The 21,582-nt window shown below is 31.2% G+C and overlaps 1 protein-coding gene across 2 annotated transcripts in view; it reads right to left on the reverse strand.

Annotated features, from left to right (window-relative positions):
- Positions 1-921: 921 nt before the first annotated feature.
- Positions 922-21,582, reverse strand: part of NECTIN3 (nectin cell adhesion molecule 3) — a 56,445-nt gene continuing 35,784 nt past the window's right edge. For both annotated transcript variants that reach the window (XM_016118774.2, XM_016118777.2), the window contains 4 exons: positions 19,441-19,737; positions 16,599-16,716; positions 12,275-12,426; positions 922-3,651 (listed from right to left, as the gene is read on the reverse strand). In XM_016118774.2, coding sequence (XP_015974260.1) covers positions 3,071-3,651; positions 12,275-12,426; positions 16,599-16,716; positions 19,441-19,737 — 1,148 coding nt within the window. In that variant the 3' untranslated portion in view covers positions 922-3,070. The remainder of the gene's footprint in view (positions 3,652-12,274; positions 12,427-16,598; positions 16,717-19,440; positions 19,738-21,582) is intronic.

Here is a 21,582-nt window from a genome sequence, read left to right on the forward strand (position 1 = left end):
TTTGGGTACTTCTTTTCTTGTATTTTACATTGATTACTACCACATATCACAACTTTTTTCTTGTTCATATATTTTGTTTTTGTAGTAGTTACCAAAAACCACTCAAATTAGATGTTTTTATATATAAATTTCTACATTAATCTGTTTTTACACTTCCTAGAGTCCCTTATGCTGAACATTTAGCCAGCATTATCTTTATAAAACTTTTCTATATATGACTATCAGAAGCAATTTTAAATAAGTAGAACTTACTACTGACAACCTTAATCATTTTAGACTTATCAAAGAGAAACTTTTTAGGCACATCGTAAAATACTAAATCTTTCAATTATAAAGTACTTCTCAAACATCACTTTCTAAAGTTAACCCCAAGTCTATTAAAGTTTCAATGTATTTTAATAAAAATGGCAGGAAAAAATAAGAGCTGCATTTATCTCCATTATATTATTGAAATATTTTAACCACTGTGGAAGAAAAAGCTAAAATGAATACAAAAATAAAATACCAATTCAAAAACTATGAAATAAATAAATATAAACATGGCCAAAACAAACTAATCATCTTTTCTGAGAGGATTTTCATATATTCTTATCAATTAGCTGTGTACATCACTGATATTCAAAAATTTAACAAAAATGTTTATTTTATACAACTATTCATGTTTATAAACAAGTCTCTATGTAAACACACATAAAGCTCAAATAAACAGTGTAATGCTTCAGAAAATCTTAAGTATTAGTATCAGTCTTAAAATTTTGAAATCTTTTAGTTTGCCAAATAGTTTGGATTAAGGATACAGAATATATCAAATACTCACTTGCAGTTTTCCATGTCACCCTCTCCAGTCAAACACAAAGCAACACAAACACACACACACACACACACACACAGCCCTAACTGCACAATGGCCACAATATAAAAGGAAGTTCAAAATCACTAGATATTTTTATTTTCAAATTACAGGTTTTAAAATACATTGCTAATTCCCTTCAAATTATACTCAAGTTGAGACTGTCAGTACTGTAAATGTGATTGCTCAGGTTCATATAGCATTGCAAATCATTGTTTTAAAGATGAAATTTTGTTTTAAAAAGCCACAAATTTACATTTTCCATGGTAAGAAACTTTAGACCCATCTTTCCTGTGGCCTTACCACTGTAGATTAAAAAAAAAAAAAAGTCACTTCAATCACACAGTACTAATCAAGAAAGTTTTTCTTCCAATGACTTGGACCAAAGAGTCTTAATATTTATATATCAATGGTTAATTAAATTAAAACCAGATATTTTAAACAAGATATCAGTAAACTTAACTGTATTCTTAACTGACAGTACAGCCTTATACTAAGTGTTTGGGAAGAAAAATAAAATAGGTTTTTAATTTCCAGAAAATACTGTTCGTTAAAATAAAGAAAACCAGGTTATAATCACTACTTGCAAAATTATATGAACATGTTATAACTTTGTATTATAAAACATTTTTTTAGATTTGACAAGAATTGGGAGGGCAGTAATTGGGAGGGTAAAAAAAGTACCCGCTTTGCTTTTTTATTAACAAAATATTTATTTAATTTATGATTCTCCTACTAACTTCCACTTCAATTCCCTGGCAAAAACACCTAAGGCAATTCTATACAGTCCTTTTTTCAAATGAATCAACAGACAAATGTATTCTTTGGGCTTCAAAGTAGTTGTTATTACAGGACTCCACTGTGAAAGCAATTTAATTACCTCACAAAGAAAAATCCACATCTGAAGATTTAGGTAACATTTTTTCCCCCAAGATACATGATTTCTGGAAAGAATATAATTAATGAATTATGCAACAAAAATGAAACAATAAAAAACCTCATGATGTTTCCAGTTTTAATTGATAAAACAAAAATGTTGAAATACATACAGTTAGGAGAAAAAAGGGGATGGTTTGCCAGTATCCATCAGCAAGTGTTAGTGACTGGTTCTATAACTCAGATTTTTCTTGCTAAATCTTAAATTTCCAAGTTTATTCTAATTTTCTTTTTTCTGTATATTTACCCATCTGAACAACATCAATATCAAATGACTAAAATAACATGGTCTAGAATATTCTTTGTATACATTCTTGGCTGAAATATTTCATTTCTAAAACTGGCACGCCAATGATAGTTTACCCATATGTAGCCATATACTGAAATACCCTCTCTGTATTATATTTAACTGTGTACCATCTTTTCATTATTATTCTTATATTCAGAACATAAAGCATTAAAACAAAACTACTACCTACTGTACCAAAATCCATGTTCACATAACTACATAAGAATTATCCTCCAGAGATGAAAAATATTATAATTATTATGATGTTTAAACGGCATGTTTTTGTTACGCCTGTATTTTGGACAAAAATATTGAGCAGCTAATTATGTTCTTCCACACATCGCTTTCACTGAGTTTACTACCACAGCTTTAGTGCAACAAAATATCTTTGAAAAGCCACTCTACAGTAATTACGGAAAGGCTCATTAAAATGCAGAGGTAACGATTTCATTTGTATAGAAATTTAGCAAATAATGTTTGAAAGGAAAAATGTTTTATGAGGCTGAATTTTTTTTATATACTAAAAATATATATATATAAACATTTCTTGAATTAGTTTTATAGTCAATTTTGATGTATCATTTAGTGGTGATAAATTTTGAGAGGTATATGATTGACAAAATATTATACTTGAGATTATAATCTTAAACATTTAATACACAATGCCAAAGTTATTTCCTTTTTTTAATTTTTATATCAAAAAGTCATATATTTTATGTTGACATTTCTTCTTACCTGTGTGCCTCAGACCAATAAAGTACTCTGCATTAAAATTTAAATCTTGAGACAGTAGTACAGCATTGAAAAAAAATTGTAAAGCAGCTCAGATACATTGAACCCAGATTTTACATTTTCATTTGTCAAATTAGAATATAAAAAGCTTGAAAATCAAGTTGAAAAAGCTTATTCTTCCTCAAGAAAAAGTATGAACAATCTGAAAATGATCAACTAGTATGAATGAAACATTGTACATAGTTAAGTCACATTAGTGGTTGCTAAACATACCACTCCCTCCTGGAAATTACGGAACCATCTACATGTGAAACTAAGTCATCTTCATTTTCATCATAATGTTCATCACTGACGAACTTCATTCCCATTTTTAGATCTTCGTAATAATCCATTGGTCTTTCAAACCTATTGAGATTTTCTACATTGTTCCACTGTGTTTTTTCAGGCTCTTCTAAATAGTCTTTCCGTATTAGATTGTTCACTGGATTTTTGTTTTCTTTTTTTACACTGTCTGGGTAAGAATCAAGCTCATCTTGTTGAAGAACATCTATTTGTGATTCTTTTTGCATATCTGATGGTGGAATGTAGTTCTTGGCAAAGTAGTCTCCACGAAACGTCCGTCTTCTCCTGTAGCAGAATATTCCAGCCAAAACACTTACAAGTATTACGAAGAGAGCCCCACCCACTACACTAGCAATGATTGTACCAATTGTATCATCCTTAATTGTTGCCAAAGTTGACAATGGGAAGGGCAATTTTTTGGGTTCTGTTGCTAGATCCTCGATGTCAGCAGTTGAGGGATGCCACTGAATTGTAGGCTGAAGGGTGGTAGTAGTAGGAGGATCTAATGGAAACAGTAAAGATAGACAAGACACAGAAAGGCAAAGAATGTCAATGAAGGCTGATTCAGCAGCAAGTTGAAAAGACGGAACAGTTAATGAATAATATATTCATAAGTAACAATAGTTTTTCATTCTTGGATTTAAAATTAGAATGTCATGGTACTTATATTTGTAAAAAATAACAAAACTGACACTTAGTCAGTTACCAATAAAAAGTAAAAGGAATGAAAAATTATCTCTGGTATAAACCCTAAATTATACTATTCCAAAATTAAGCATGATATTGTACTCAAAGAAATACATTGTGTGTGTGTGTGTGTGTGTGTGTGTGTGTTTTAAATGAAGAGCATTACTTAAGTGTCCTATATACAGCTGGCTTAAGAATTATCATACCAAAAAATTAAATTAAAATAATTCAAATGTACACTTTCTTAGCCAGTATCACAAGGAAATAAATGGAATAACAAAAAATTAAAGTATGTTTTCTTAATATCCATTTTTATCTAATATAGTTTTTTTGTAAAATCTAAATTTATCTATAAAAGAATGAAAAACTATAGAATCTTGGTAAGTGGCCATACTATAAGCTGTTGGTTTAATAATTCTCTCAAAAATATTTTTCTTAAATAAAGAGAATTCTTCAATTTTTAAAGAGGACATATGTAGTATATACCATTATTTAGTAATTTAAAAAATAAAAAGCATGTTTAAACAGTGTTCACCAAATGGGCTATTATCAAACGAGACTAACAATGACAAAGTAAAAACATGTTATAAACTATAAAATATTATAAAAATGTCATCATCATGTCTATACCCCATGGGTAAAACATGTGAACATTTAAGAAATTGAGGGACTTCAACCAAATCTGCAAAATTTAATATGACATTACTTTAGGATGTAGTCTCAAAAAGAGCAGCTAATATTTTAGAGAGAACATTCTAATATTTAAATATTAGATGCAAATGATCCTGTACACTGCAATTAGATTACAGAGTAAATAGCCATTAATATTAAAAAGCAACTAAACATAAACAGTAAAAATTAAAGATTGGTTAATTATCAATTAAGTGGTATTTGTAGGTCATGTTACACAAAACTCTAGAGTTTGAAGAACAAATGAGGTAAAAATCTTGAATTTCTTCACTGATAAAAATAAGTGACCCAAATGGTAATCTCCTACAATTAAATTTTAAATGAGTGGTATTGACAGAGCTTTTGAAAAATGATTGTTAGAAGAGTACTAAATCTACATGGGATAAGTTATTCTAAAATTACAAGCTAAAGAAAAATACTTACTGAAACAGGTTTCATCACGGAATGCCATATGTATAGAACGTGGTAAAAATTTAGCAAGTACAGTATAAAATTTAATAAGTACAGTATAACTAATTTCCTATGAGTTTAAACCAATATAATAGGGAATCCTGTAAAGCACTTTAAAGTGAATATTAGTTACCATACTATATGCGAGCGAGTCAAAGGAAGAGTTTTAATTTGTAAGAATATGTTCACTGGCTGAACAAATTTAAAAAAAAAAAAAAAAGTTGTGGAATTGTAGGATCATTTCTATTATTACAGTAAAACCTCATATAATTCAACTTTACAGAATCAAGATATTAAAAAATAGACTGAAAATTAATAATTTATAAGACAACTCATGTATTTTCTGAGGGGGGGGGAAAACTAATGAAAAAGTCAAATTTTAAGTGATAAATGTCATCTTTACAATGAGCCCCAAAGGAAAAGTATTTCAATAAACTTGCATCAGCATGTTTAAACAAAAGTACAAATCACTTAAGTAATTATTTATAATCTACACATTTTTGTGCACATAAAATTTTAAAAGTTTTTAATCTCTCCTAATGAAATGCTATTTTTCTCAGAACACTGCATACAACTGAGTTCTCAAAAAGTATAAGATATATAACGAAACATTTTTGCCAAGTGTCCTAAAAGAAAAAAATCACTGACATTTATTTCTATTTGCAATGTTCTTTATGCAAACACAGATGGATATCTGCCTAAGAAAGAATTAACAAAATACAGCTCTTAGAAAGTCTAACTAAAAAAAGAGTACCCCCCAAAAAACCTATCTAAAATTCTTATGTTATTTGTCAGTGAGAATTTTTTTAATTTACCACCCCTCCTCAACCAGTGTTAAAAATAGCATATCCTCAATATTAACTACTGTTAATATATTTTTTTTTTATTTTAAGCAATGGACGTATGACAATGCATATAAGACATTTATTCATGTTTTCTAATGTCTTCCCTCCTCCAAGATAATTATAATGAGAATCACAATTTGCGTAAGGAGGCAGGGCTAGTATTTTGTAATCACTAACAGCTGCTTATTTATCATGATTTAAAATTTTTCTCCACAACGTCCCTTGCTTTTTCAGTTAGACATTTTTTTTTTTTAATATTCTTTGCTGGATATATGATAAATGAGCATATAACAAATGTAATGAACTAGTAGACTGAGTTCACCACACTTAAATAAAGAACTTCTTAAGTTTCTTTTTCAAATTAATGAGTTCTGCCAATTAAGAAAACAGTCCAGTAATGCCTCTTTAGCTTTAAAGTGTATTTTAGCATAATAATTACTGTTAAAAAATTAAATTGAGTTTTTTTTTAGACTTTATATAAATTGTTTAAATAAACAAAATCTATGAATTTTAAAGTTCAAAGATTGCAAAGCATGTGTGGATTCTTAAGTCTCATAATGTCTGGATCCTAAAATCAGTATGGTTTGAAGGTCAAGATTTGTATAGGAATATTCCTTGAGTTTTAGTTATGAGGGAACTTATGAGATATATAAAATTTTGCTTCCTTATTCTCAAAGAGACGAGATAACAGAAAAAATGAGCCAAAAGCAACTAGAAAAACACAATTTTAAGCAGTCAATATTGAACAAAGTGTCCCATGAGTAATAACTGAAGTCAAATAATACAATCTTGAATCACCGCTTGTCCATAATCTTATGCTTCCCAATGTGGTAAAATGTATAATAAAATTATGAACAACTTCTCTCAGGGCTGCTAACACTACTTTGTTCTGAGTAGAACTTTTAGTTTCTGGTCATAAGATACATTCTTTTTATAACTATTTTAAAAAATCATTTCTGAAATTTTTAAATATCAATTTTAATACTGAGGTAAAAAAAATTTTCCTGGAGCAAAAAGAAGTATGTATAACATACAATGAAAAAGATTAAATGTCTGATCATGTGAAGTATGACCTTTTATTCTGATAAAAAACCTACTAGGGTTTACTAGTCATTTTAGAAAGGCAATATTTTACCTAAGATACTTGCTCCAAGAAGCTTTAGAGGAGTTAACTAAACTCAGCATAGTTATATTAAAGACTCTGAAAAGTAAAATCTAATTCTTGGTGACTTCTTGAAGAAAGCCATTTCACATAATACTATCATTTTGTAAAGTCCTTAGCAGTAATTAATGGTGATTTTTCAAATTTACTCAAAATGATTTCCCTCCTCATAAGACTTAGTAGAGGATGATCAAAAATGTGTAAAGTGTTACATTAGTTACCTTGTCAAAGAAAATGGTTTACATAAAAGCCAATTTGGAGTTTTAAATATTTTCCTGATTATGTTCTTCTCAAATTTATTCATCCATGCAACAAAAGTTTATTGAACACCAGTATGTGCTAAATATTACTGTAGATAATGAGACTACAGTAGTGATTAAAGCAGATAAAAATCTTGCTTTATGTTCTAGTTGGGATAGAGAGAGACAAGCATATACATAAAGTATGTAGTGTCATATGGTAACAAGCACAGTAAAGAAAAATAAGGCAGAGAGGGAAGATAGAACATAGTAAAGGAATGAGAAGAGAGAAGTTTCAATTTTAAATATAGTCATGAAGGTAATATTTGAATGAAGACCTAAAGAGAAAAAGAGCTATGAGGATATCTGATGAGCACTCAAGGCAGTTCAAACAGCAAATGCAAAGACTATGAGGAGGAAATATTCCTGTTGTTTGCAAAGAAGGCCCGTGTGAATGAAACCAAGTGAGCAAGGGATATGATAAGATATGAGGTCAAAGAGATATTCTAGAATGTGTACAGAGTCATAAGTCACTGTTAAGATTTCATTTTCATTGTGAGTAAAATGGGAAGTCCACAGAAAGTTTGGAAGAGAGGAGTGACATGATCTGACATGCCCTTTAAAAGGATCATTCCGGCTGTTCATCTGAAAACTGATTGAAAGTAGGAAGATTAAATGGCTGTTCTAATAGTCGAGTAAGAGCTGATGGCTTAAATCAGAATATTAGAAGTGGAGAACTGGTAAGGTTTTGTGTATAACATAATGGGAGAGCTGACATCAATTTATTAATGAATTGGGTGGAGTATGAGGAAAAAAACAAAATCAAGGATAAGTATTAAGGATTATACTCTCAGAAAATGTAAGGGTGGAGTCACTGATAACTGAAAAGAAAAAGACTATTGGAGGAAGAGGTTTAGTGGCAAGGGGCAGGAGAAAAATCAGGATCTTCATTTTGAATGTGAAATTTTAAATGCCTATTATACTTCTACATAGGATTAATGATCATAAACAGGCAGTTGAACACACAAGTCAGGGATACTAGGAAAGTGGATCTAGGATGCCAGAAGACATGAATTTAGGATATCACCAATGGAATCAGTGTATATAAGAATGCCTGAATTAAAACTTGATATTTAAATGACATAATTATAACACACTGAGCCTAAGATTTACAAGTAATATCCCATATCAAATTTTGTACAACGGAAACAAAAAGTAAGCAATTTTCAGGTAAATACATTTTAAATATGAATTTCCTGGTCAGTTAAAAGAGGCTTTGCTCATCCCCCCTTGTGACCACATCAAAGTTGAGACAGAAACACGGAGCAAATAGCAATCAGAGTCATCTGGGATCTAGATGAACAGAAGCCCTATAACTAGGGAGAGAAATAAGCAATCAACCTGCAATAGTAGAAGGTAGGAGGGGGCAAAGATGCAAGGCTGCCACGTCCTGAGCAGCTGAGTGGGACAAAGGCTATTGCAGCTGCAGCTGGTATCTGATGTCTCTTAAAGGGGCTGTGTCTGGGGCCGACTTTCGCAGTGACCAACTTGTTCACTCTGAGTACCAGCACCAGGTTGACTGCTTAGGGGGCACCAGGGACTCACAGGGGGATACTAAGGTATTGGAGCGAGGGCCAGAGGCAAGGCTTTCTCCCAGGCAGAAGTAGCAGTATCCATTGTCCCTCTGTTGAGCCCTCACCCATCCCAGCGTGCAGATGTAGTGCCACCATAGGTTGCTCAGCACAGAGAATTACCTGAAACTCCGCCTCCCCCAACTTGCGTGGTTCCACCCAAGCCACAAACAGTTGTATCCTTAGCAAGTCCGGTGATTCTTGCTGAGCCAACTCCAGACTCACACTGGAGGCAGCTGGCCTTGACTTCTGGTGTGATCTCTTGAGGCAACTAACTATAAGCACAGCATCTGTGGATTGCTTGCTGAATTTTAACAGGTGGCTCCAGAGGGGCACAAGCTGGGGCTGAACTTGGCCTGTAGCTGAACCCCTCTCAGGACTGTGCCACTGGACACCTACTACGCAAAGCCACACTAATAAGACTGTGAGACTTAGGAGTTTTACTTAGTACATAGAAACAGAAACAGAAACAGCCAAAAAAGCAGCCAAAATGGCAAGACAAAGCAGCGGAAACCATATGAAAGAACAGAGATCCAATAATAGCAGAATCAAGCAATTTCACAGATGCAAAGTTCAAAACACTGGTTATAAAGATGCTCAATGAACTTAGGGGAAGTGTAGATAAATTCAGTAAGAACTTTAACAAAGAGATAGAAAACATTAAAATGGAAATGGAAATTATAAAAGGAAACCAAGTCAGAAATGAAGAATACATTATCTGAGATGAACAGTATATCAGAGCGAATCAACAGAGTGGATAAAGAAGATATCAAACTACCAATACAAAGGACAGGCAAGCCAAGGGCACTCAATCAGAGCAGCAAGAAAAAAGAAGCCAAGATTATAATAATAAGAAGCCTATGGGACAAAATAAATGTAGAAACATCTGGATCATAAGGGTACCTGAAGGGGAACAAGAATTTGAAAAGCTATTTGGAAAAATAATGATGGAAAACTTCCCTCACCTGGTGAAGGAAATAGACATACAACTCCAGGAAGGTCAGAGTCCCAAAAAAGATGAACACAAAGAGATGAACCCACACCAAGACACATTATAATTAAGATTCCAAAGGTTAAATACAAAGAGAGAATCTTAAAAGCAGAAAAAAACAGTTAGTTACCAACAAGGGAGCTCCCATAAGATTGGCAGCTGATTTCTCAAAAGAAACTACGCGAGACAGAAGGGCTTGACACAAAATATTCAATGTGATGAAAACCCAAGATCTACAGCCAAGAGTACTTTATCCAGCAAAACCATCATTTACAGTCAAAGGACAGATAAAGAACTTCCTAGACAGAAATAAGCTGAAAGAATTTATCAACACCATGCCATTATTATAGAAAATGTTGGAGACTTCTTTAAGAAAAAAACATGTATCAAAAACATGAATAAAGAATGGTAAGAACTACATTCATATCAGCAACTACTTCAAATAGAAAAGAATTAAGGACTCCAACCCAAAGATAAGGTGGCTGAACGGATAAGAAAACAAGACCCCTAAACATGCTGCCTACAAGAGACTCACTTCAGATTAAGACACATACACAGACTAAAAGGAAGAAGATGGAAAAAGATAATGCCTTGATGGACCTAGAGGGTATTGCACTGAAGGAAGTCAGTCAGATAGAGAACAACAAATATCACAATGACAAAAAGAGAAACTCATAAATACAGAGAATATTTTGAGGGCTACTAGATGAGGGGTGGCGGTTGGAGGGATGGTGAAAAAAGGCAAAGGGATTAAGAAGTACAAATAGAGAGTTACAAAATAGACATGGAGATAGATATAAAGTGTAGCATAGGAAAAATAATTAACAATGTTGTAAAAAATATGTAAGGGGGAAGAGGGGAAAGTGATTTAGAGGGGTCATCACTCTGTGAGTTATATAGACCTCTAATCACTATACTGTACAACTGAAACTAATATATTGTTGTATGCCTACTATAATTAAAACTCACTGATTTGCACAATGTAAATATGAGCAACTAATTGTCTATTATATTCTAATAAAGCTAGAAAAAAAAAAGGAATAGGCCAATGTAAGTCATAAAAATAAATAAATAAATAACCAGATAAATAAATAAATAAATAAATAGGTAGGTAGGTAGGTAGGTAGATAGATAAATAAATATGTATTTACTGTGGCTTTAAATTTTTTTTTTTTTAATAAAAAGCCTCTTGGGAAGAAAGGCAGATAATATACTAATACTTAATCTCATTCAGATTTCCACTAAAGTATTGGTGCTGGCAGAAAAAGATAGCTAGGGATGTACATACCATAAAGCTTCTTATGAAATTCATGCAAAAAACCTGAGTCTTTATTATATGTAAGGCATTAACTGAGTTCTGAGTATACAGTGGTAAATAAAGCAAGCACAAACTGCTTAAATGTGAAAATAGATAATAAGTAAATAAATGAGCATACAACTTCAAATTCTGGTAAATAACATGGGGGACTGTTTTAGGTTGAATGATCATATAAGAACTGAGAGTGTAACATAAAATCAAGCTTAAAATTTCTCTAAAATCTTTATTTGATTTAGTTTTAGATATGAACAGAAACAAAAGTCTTAACTACCTATTACATAATGATCATACAAACCTGCATTTCTCAAAGTTCTCTTCCTTTTGCATTTAATTTTCCATTATTTAGACATGAAGATTGCTACATTCTTATAGTCAGTAAGAAGATGCTCAAAATATTTTACATACTTTTTATAAATAAGAATTCCATTGATAATTTATTATTTATAGCCACATCCAGGAAACAACGAATGTTTAGCTCTAACTACATTTTGTGAATACTCAATTTTATACCATCAAATTAACAAAAACTTTCACAGTAAAACAAATGAATGTAAAAAATGTAAGTTCTCAGTGGTTTAAGGACTAACAATAAAAAACACCATAAATTATATTTCATTAGAACATTTTCAGTAACATTCTACTTCACCTCTCAGTAACCCAATGATACAGTACCATATTGAATGATGTTATTTAACCAACAAGGTCATCAAAGTTGATACCCTATTTTATTTAGCCACCAAAAACAAACACAAAACAATGTTTATTCTTAATTTAAAGACAAAAGAACCTAGAAAGGCATACTCTACCTATAAAAGGAATAAATATAATACTATTTAACTATAAAATTAACTATATTCATAGGTCTTAAAAATGTATATAAATTTGTTACACAGACATTTTGACATTTATTTACATAAAGGAATGGCACTTAAAAAGTATATTTCAGATAGGGTTGGTTTCTTCATTATATCTCTTTTAGATTATTTGGAAAACCTCACACTAAGAAATCTATATCTTCACAAGTATAAACTGCCACCTATGATCATAGTGCTACTGTTATGACTGTCATTATAGGAATAAGTAATTCATTTTGTGAATTGAGTGTAACTTACCTGAAATGTAGATGACCTTTTGATCACTTCTTTGACCAAGGGAATTGGTCACTTTACAGACATAAACACCGGAATAATTGAAAGTAAGTGGATATACAAAATGAAGAGTATTGTCTGAAGCCAATAAGCCATCAGGCCACTGTCCATCCAACCTAGATTTTAAAAAGCAAAAAGTTATTTTAAATATCTTCGGTCTCCATTCATTGACAGTTGTTATAATTAAGATATTAACTTCTGAGATGTCTGTTAAAGAACCAGCATCTTATGGGTAAAATTCGCTATGAAATCAAAGCATATGTTATAAACTTTCATTTCAATAAAGATGAATTAATAAAGTCCATTAAGAATAACCTTTCTTTCAAAAAGTCAATGCATAAGTGTATATAGGCCAACATTTTAGAATGGAAGGAGAGAAAATAAATTATGTGATTTTAAAGAATTATATTCAGAAAACTGGAAAATCAGAAAAACATTATTTGAAGACATAACCATATTATCAAAGGAATTAAAATAATTATCTGTGAATTATGGATCTAATCATAATATAGCTACAATATTCTTCATGAAGTCATCAAGTACATGATAATGTTCTAGCACTTTTTTGTCACATATATAAAGAGCATTGCTGAATGCAGAACAAATTTTTACTGTGCCCCATCCAAAGATGGTTAGTTTCTAAACACTAAGAAGGGTCTTATAAAATAATTCCTCACGAAATGAATATCTATGACAATAAAGACCAAGACACCCATTTGGTATCAATAACTTTTTAATTGGTGCCTATACTAATTTGGCTAAGAGTCCTATCTAGGGTATATATAACTATAGACCATAATGGGGAAAAAACCCACTATAAGAACTGCAACAAAACTAAGTATAACATTATACTTCATTTTTCTAACCGTAAAGTAAAAACAAAAAACAATAAAACACCAATAGGTCTTTATTTTGAAACTGTTTTTCAAGCCTATAGCTACATTTTTAAGAGGATAAAAAATTCAAGTAAACCCAACTCAATTAACATAGTTTGAATCAAGCAGATTTTTTCAAAAAAATTCATTCATTCCTTCACTCAGTCATCCATTATTTCCCCTACTCTCCTCTGCTAATGCTGCTGAGATGCAGAGGTAAGATTTGGTCTTTGCTTTCAATGATCTAAGTACACAAGAGGAGACCAATAACTAATTACAAAGGAAATAAGAAGGTAGAATGAAGCAAATCAACACTGGAGAGTAGATGGAGTGATTTCATTCCGTGATCTCAAGGTGGGGTAGGTGGAAGAACAATCAAGTAAAATCTTTTATTGCTGCTAGTACTATTATTTAGCAATGAAGGATAAAGGTAACATTCTAATGTTTAAAAAACAAAAGCAAAAACATCCAACCTCTGTCATAAGAGGACTTTGGAAAAAACATTTTTAACGAGCATCAGCTTTTGAAAGATGAACTCTTTTTCTAAGATGTAAGAATGAATATGAACTATATACCTTACCAACTATCTCTATTATTTTGGGACCCAAATTCTAATCCATTTTATTTTGAGAAGCATAAATATATCTTATAATCGTTCAAAGATATTTATTCAAATGAGCCATCATCAGAAAAATCTAAATACTGCACTGAACTCACAATAAATGACATACTATGCTCTCGTACCCATGTTACATGATTTATATTCACCGTCTCTATTCTCACCAAAACTTTATAAAATACTATTATCAATGAGGAAACAAAAGATTAGAGAAGTTAAATGACTTTCTCAAAAAAAAAAAAAAAAAAAAAGACATCTCCAAGTAGGGACATACTAGGGTGACAACACGGGATTGTATGACTTTTAGAAATACCCTATCACACATCTTAACCGAAGACTGCTTCTGACTTTTAAGAAAAAGTAAATGAAAAAGACCTTCCTTCCTTTTAAAACTGTATCTTTACTTAACGCCAATAGATTGACCAAATAGACTGTTTCCTTGCTTCCGCGAATTCCCACCAAAAACAAAAGTAAAGAAAAACCTTTTAAACCAATGAGGAGAAGGAGAACAGGAGGTAGGATTCATCAGATAAAATGTTTCAACAAACTTTTAGAAGATAGAAAACAGATGGAGAAAACAGTATATACTTTAAACCAGCGTTTCTCAATCAGAAGTGATTTTTGTCTCCAGGGGACATCCAGTATGTCTGGAGACATATGTGGATAGCAGTATATCTCAAGACATTTTTGGCTGTCACAACAGGGTTGGGGCACTGAAGTTGAAGGAGTGGGTGAGGTGCTACTGGCTCTAGAGTGTAGAGGTCAAGAATGCTGCCAAACATCCTACAATTCACAGAACTGCCTCCCACAAAAGGAAAAAGAAAAGGAAGAGGAAGAGGAAGAAGAAAAGGAAAAGGAAAAGGAAGAAAATAAAGATTTATCCAGCCCAAAATATCAACAGTGTCTGGTTGAAAAGCTCTGCCTTTGGCTGAAGAAGTGCTTACAGGAGGCATATGATGAGAAAGCAGCCAATATGATCCAAAGAACCCAAGACAGATTTAGAACTTGAGTCACTATACTGCAGAAGGCCAGAGTGAGGCAAAGGGCTAGAATTAAGGAGATTAGTTGCAAGTTGAAAAAAACAAAACAAGAAATTCCTCCTAACTCTGTAGAGATACCAGGCATTTATGTTTTAGGCAAAAGAATGAAGGTTAATTCAATAAAATGGCCATGAAAAAAAAGACTTTCATCCTTCTACAGGAGACATCAGAAGCTTCTCCAGGGAAACATCCACCTCTCTACCTGATCACTGTGCATGAACTCTACTAATGAGTAATCTCTACTATAGAGAGTTTCCACCTGGCATTTTAATGCATCAGTGTGAAATGACTGAACAACTGAGAATATTAAATATCTACAAAATATTTAGACAAAAAATAAGAATAAGAGAAGTAGGAGAAAAAAAAGAAATAGTATATAGGAAAAATAAAGTCTCTGCAGTGGAAAAAACTCTAGCATCCCTATGAAAAAACAAGACACCATATCCATAAAATAAGAAAGGATGCTATGAAAATAAATAGAATAGAAAATGAGCTTAGAAAATAAAAATATTCTCCCCAGAAAATAAAAAAATGCCCTCCCCACTTTTTTAATCAATGGAAAAATCAAGCAAATTCCTAGAAAGAGCAATAAAAATTATATGAAAAATAAGAAAGTATCTTTCATAAAATAAATAAAAGTTCCAGTAAGAGCAAAAAAAAAAAAAGAGGGTAAATGACCAAAAATATAAAAAAATTATCTACAGCTAACAGTTACAAGTCTCTAGATTGAATGGGGGGCCTAAATATTGAGAAATATGAATGAAAACCTTAGTGTAACAATTGAAATCTCATAGAGAAAGAGAATTAAGGCTATTCAGATAGTAAGCTACACAAGTTTAAAAAAAAAAAAAAAAGCAATTAATAAGCTCAGGAAAAATAGCTTCAGACAAAAGAAAACAGAATTCCAGCATACTACTTAGCTTTCAATAAATAAAATGTACCTGAAATAGGGAGGCAACCAATCACTACAGTTTAACTAAAAGTAGCTTAATCTCATTGGGACTATGAAGAGTAGAAATATGTATATGGGTATATTTGTATGTGAAGGGGTAGATAGAGAATTAAATTTTCACATCATAATAAGAAGTAAACAGATATGGTGAGTGAAATAAGTCAAACAGAGAAAGATAAATACCATATGATTTAACTTATATGTAGAATCTAAGGAACAAAAGGAACTAATTGAAAACAGAATAACAAATACAGAGGACAATCTGGTGATGGCCAGAAGAAAGGGAGGTACAGGGGCTGGCAGCAAGCACTGAAGGGTTAAAAAAGACAAATTAGTAGCTGATCTATCATCTATGGTCACAGGGATGGGGACTACAGTATAGGGAATGCAGTCAGCAGTAATGTAATGGCTAGGTGTAGAGCGAGAGGAAAGACAGAGTAATCAGGGGAATCATTTCATGAACTATATAAATGTTTAACCAATGTACTGTATACTTGAAACTAATAAAAAGAAAAATCTTTAAAAAAAAAGTAGTAAATAGTGTTAAAAATTAGTAAATCAAGTAGCAGAAATTTAAGACCTATGATTGGAAACTATCAGGAGGAACCGCTCAAATTTCTAAAGTACCCTCTGAGGAACAGAACTGGGGGTAGGCAGGTGGGGAGACATGAAACAGGAGAACATTTAGAAACCCTTCGTTTAACATAATTTCCAGATATTACTGTAATCATGTATTACATTGATAAAAACGACTTTATGCATTTTTAAAGAATTTCTCTTTAGAAGTATCTAACATTATTACCTGCTCCATACGGATTTGAAGGGTGGTGGATTTGCATCAGCATTACACTTGAGATTTACACCTTTTCTTCCTACAAACCAATTTCCATCATAGCCTGTTACTGAAACCTCAGGAGCATCTATAAAATAAATGCATGACAGAACAAATTATCTTTTGTTAATGATAAATACAGTCGGTATACAATGATAAAACATAAACATAATAAACTTTAGAAGATTAGAAATAATTTTTCCTTCTTGCAATATATATAACCAATGTGGAAGACAGTACTCAATAAATATTAGTTGACTGAAAGAATGAATAAAAAACAATGACTACCCAAACACTAGGCAACTATAAGCATGTAGGGTTTTAGTTATTATAAACGATGAATGTAAGAATATTAACAACTCTATAATCACCAAAAGCAAACTTTGAGTCCTATTATAAAATATCTAGAACACTAAGAACAAAGAAAATACATTAAGGACCTAATTCCATAGTGAGACATGACATTTAAGTACCAAGTCACACTATAAAACAGTTTTTAACAAAATGTTTAATCTGAAAAGTAATTTTTCCCAAAAGATATCAAGTCAATTACAGGGATTAGATTCCTTATACTACAAGTAATTAATATTCTATGGGCATGTAGAGATGTGACACAAACTTTCTAAGACTATAATTATAACTTAAATACATTACCTATGGCCTCAACTGTTCTAAAACATGAACTACTATACATTCAGTGTTCCCAAAGGGTCTTTAGTGGATGTGTAATATAATTAGTTAAATAAGCAATTATCCTTGTCTACCAATAATATAAATTTATGCCTTCAAACTATAAAATCCAATACTCATCATCCATTTATTCACCATATTGTTTAGCCCCTAATAAGTGGCAAGCATTTTAGCTATTTGGAATACATATAGACCCTGTATTTGTAAAATTTATATTCTAATAGAAATAGGAGAGATGATATTTTAAAAATATTTAACTAAAACTTGTTATGGAAAAGAATAAGATGCTGAGGGAGAAGACAAGAGAAAGGGCCTAATTTGGACTGAGGATGGGGCTGAGGAGGTCATGAAAGACTTTCCTAAGAAAACATTCCTTATACATAGTATAGGGACCCCTCCCCTTTCCCATCTTTCTGTAAGCTACATAGTAAAGTAGATAAATAGTACATGATCAGATGGGAAGTTAGAGAGAGACCAGGTCAGTCTTTAACTCTGCCAAGAAAGCCTGACCTGCTATCAAGCAAGGTTTAATGAAGATAGTAAAAAAATTAACCTTTAATAAGGTACATTTATCTTAGAATTTTAAAAAAAGAAATGCCTGCCTCTTATACAAGCCAGAATTAAGCACTTTTGTAACTTAAAATTGGTTCTAAAAAATATTGCTCGAAGAATAGTGTAGATTTCTGTGAGCTTATTTTAAAAGGAGGAAGGAACAGGCATCCTCCAAATTTTGAGATATAAATTTGGGGTATATGATTTTATCTTCTTAAACTATGTTTACATGTATTATAACTCCCAATTAAAAAAAGAGAAAAAGTCATGAGTACTCTTAACATATTAGGAGCATGCCAATAAACCTAAATGATAGTCTTACATTAGAAGAAATAAGTTTATATATTTTAGATTGCATTCAGGTAAACAAAAAAATAATATACATAATATAAATTGAAGAAAATTGCTGTGATTACTAGACACAGAAGGAAAAAATATGAGAAAAATGTTAATAATACTTACAATTGGGATTTGAATTTTATGAGAAAAAGAAAAAAGTTAATTGGATTCTCCAAAGAAGTAAAGAGAAATGAAGGTATTTGTATTCAAGAATACAATGGTAATAACATTCACATAAGATAGTTTCCTAAGTTTAAACTCCTATAAATGTTGGAATAACATCCTTAGAATTAACTTTAGAAATCATTTCACCAAGTATAGTGAATTTGTGTAATTTAATATTCCATGTATCAAACCGAAAAGAAAAAAAAAAAGATCAAAATATCTCCTTCACAAACCTATCTAGATTTATCATCTGTGCATGAATAGAAATGACAGGACTTAACTCTTATCCTAATTTTATCTCTAACCTGCTTAATTTTCATTATTTTTGCTATATGCTATCTGCACCATCAGTTTTTCTCTTGCTCAAATTTTAAAATGCTATGCAAAGAATGTATCAAAAACCAAGAAACTTTAAAGAGAAAAATACATACACATATACATACATACAAGTATCCTGTAGCAAAAATATAGAAGTACAATATGAACCAATTTAAACCTTATCTACAATTATTCCAATGACATCTTTAAAATATCGTTTAACTACATAAGAATCTGACAACATGATCAATAAAACTGGATTTGAACATCGAAACATTACAGATTTCCAAAATAATTAAAATCCATCTAGAAGTAAAAGATTCTTGCTGAAAAATAAAAACATCATGAGTGGCATCAATAAAACTAAACAAAAGCTAAATTAATTAGATGGGAGAAGTAACTGTTTGTCTCTAAGTATTACACATTTTGAGGTATAAATTTTCACAATTCGCTTAAGTCCAGACTATTTTTAAGGTCTAAAAGGATAGGGTTAAATAATTTTAAGTTTAAGAACAACTTTAAAATCATTGTCCATCTTTACAAATTGATAAAAAAATGTTCTGGTTAAATGAAATTTCCATGAAAATATTTTTTTTACATTAAGTGGGAAAATGTAAAAAAAAGTTGTAAGAATTTCTGAATACTAAATATTCAAACTAAAAACAAGTTGGTACAGAATTGTGTCAAAGGAAGAAAATGAAATAAAATGCATGACATATTTAAATATTAAATGTTACCATTTACTTACACTGTATGTCTAATATGAAAGAATATCGGATGTCCTTTTCCAAGGCTGGATGTTTTACAACACAAGTGATTCGCCTTCCTCTAGCGAATCTGGTTGGAAACAACTTGTACTGGCTGACAACTGTTGCCGTTTCATTTGGAAAAGAAGTTGTAGTAGATTCCATTTCACCAAGGTCACCTTCCCAGTTAATATGTGCAACTGGTTTTCCAGTGGCTGCGATACAAATGGCTGCTACTGTTTCATTTCCTCCATCAATTAAGGAATCTGGTCCTTTTATCAGGCTCACAGTGGGTTCAACTGTTAAAATTTTTTTAAAAAAATTAGTTACATTTCAACTAAAAATATATATACATCCTCCTAAGCCACATCTAGCTGTATTTCACAAACTGAGAGAAAACTGTATATAAAATCTATACACACACTTTTTAGGTAATGCCAATATCAATCTGAATTTTTAGAACAAGAGAAGATCATGAGTCGAGACAAATGAGAAGCCAAGATTTTATATAACCACTACAAAGATGGCTCTGCTGGTAAAGAGATACATTTCTTTATAGGGACAGATGAGTTCCCAAAATTAGAATCTACAAAACATTCCTGAGAATTGGATCATAATTTCCATTATGAGATTAAAGGTATTATTACTCTGAAAGGGAAAAAAAAATGTAGTTTTAATATCTAATGCTTCATTTTACAGCAAAAATATTTAAAGAAAATATATTTTAAAATAAGTTACCAGTAGAGAACCTACGCTGTTAAAATATAACATCATTAAGTTATGTTTATTGAGGTGTACATGCCATCCATCTTTTTCTGGGATAAGAAAGTTCCTCAGCATAGAAAACTAATCTTAATGTTAGGTACTTTCAATCTACCCTCCATATATCCTACCTCTCTCTTTACATTTTTCCAGCAAATTTTATCTGTTTCTTTCTGTATAAATTCCTCAGTACTCACTTCATGAATTCTTTGGCTTAAACCTATAGTTTGTTCTGTGCATCCGTTAAGTTTTTAATCTCAAAGATATTTTTTCATTTCCAAGATTTCCACTTGGTTCTTTCAATGTCATCTGTTCTGGGTCTGTATCTACCTATTTTTGTTTTATAATTTACTTTAAGGAATATTAATATTTTCCTTATGCAGTTCTTTCTTAAGACACATTATTGTAAAATAACAAAAAGAAAGTACACACAACATGTAATGAATAATTTATAGCAAACATCCATATACCCACCACACAGTTTAATAAAAAACATTATCAACTCTCAAGTCCCTCATATGCCTCTTCTTGATCTTAATAGCTTGCCTGTCCAAGTGTGAAATCATTATACTAACTTTGGAAATAAAGTTTTATTTATTTGTCATGTTAGTTCTATGACCAAAAAATACAAACAACACAAATTTCACCTGTTTCTGAACTTTACATGAATGGAATCAGAATATATATATTTTTGTACGGTTTTCCTATGACTCAATTCTGTATTCCTACAGGCTTATGTGGGAACATGTGGCCTTAACTTATTCTTTTACAATTCATTTTTTTAACTCATTTTTAGATCATTTAGATTTACATGAAAGTATATAAATTCATTATAACTGCTGTACTGTTTATTGATTATTGGACATTGGTGGTGTTTCCTGTTTTGTATAATTTTACAAGAAATATTCTCATACATGTAACTTGACATATTTGTACAAAAGTTTCTCTAGTTTTTATCTTATAGTAGAATTGCTACTACCATATTTATTTTAAATTTTACCAGGTAATGAAAAAAGATTTCTAGAGTAAGAATTTATTTCCAATCTTAGAATTCCCGTTGGTCCATATATACTCACAATTGATACTATTAGACTTCTCAATGTCCGTGAATCTAGTAGGTATGTAATGGCATTTCACTGAGATTTTATTTTTAATTTCTCAGATTACAAATGATAGTAAAGATATTTTCATATATTTTGGGGCCATTGGAATTTCTTCTGCAAAATGCCTATTAAAGCCTTTTTTAAATTATTAATTTGGGAGGAGAGTCCTTTTTTATTATGTGTACTACAAGCATCTTCTATTAGGGCTTTTTTTTTTTTTTAACCTATGGTGTGTCAAATGAGCAGAAGTTTCTAATTCAAATTCACTAACATTTATCA

This window comes from Rousettus aegyptiacus, unplaced genomic scaffold (genome assembly GCF_014176215.1).
Source record: "Rousettus aegyptiacus isolate mRouAeg1 unplaced genomic scaffold, mRouAeg1.p scaffold_m13_p_4, whole genome shotgun sequence".
NCBI classification, from domain to species: Eukaryota; Metazoa; Chordata; class Mammalia; order Chiroptera; family Pteropodidae; genus Rousettus; species Rousettus aegyptiacus.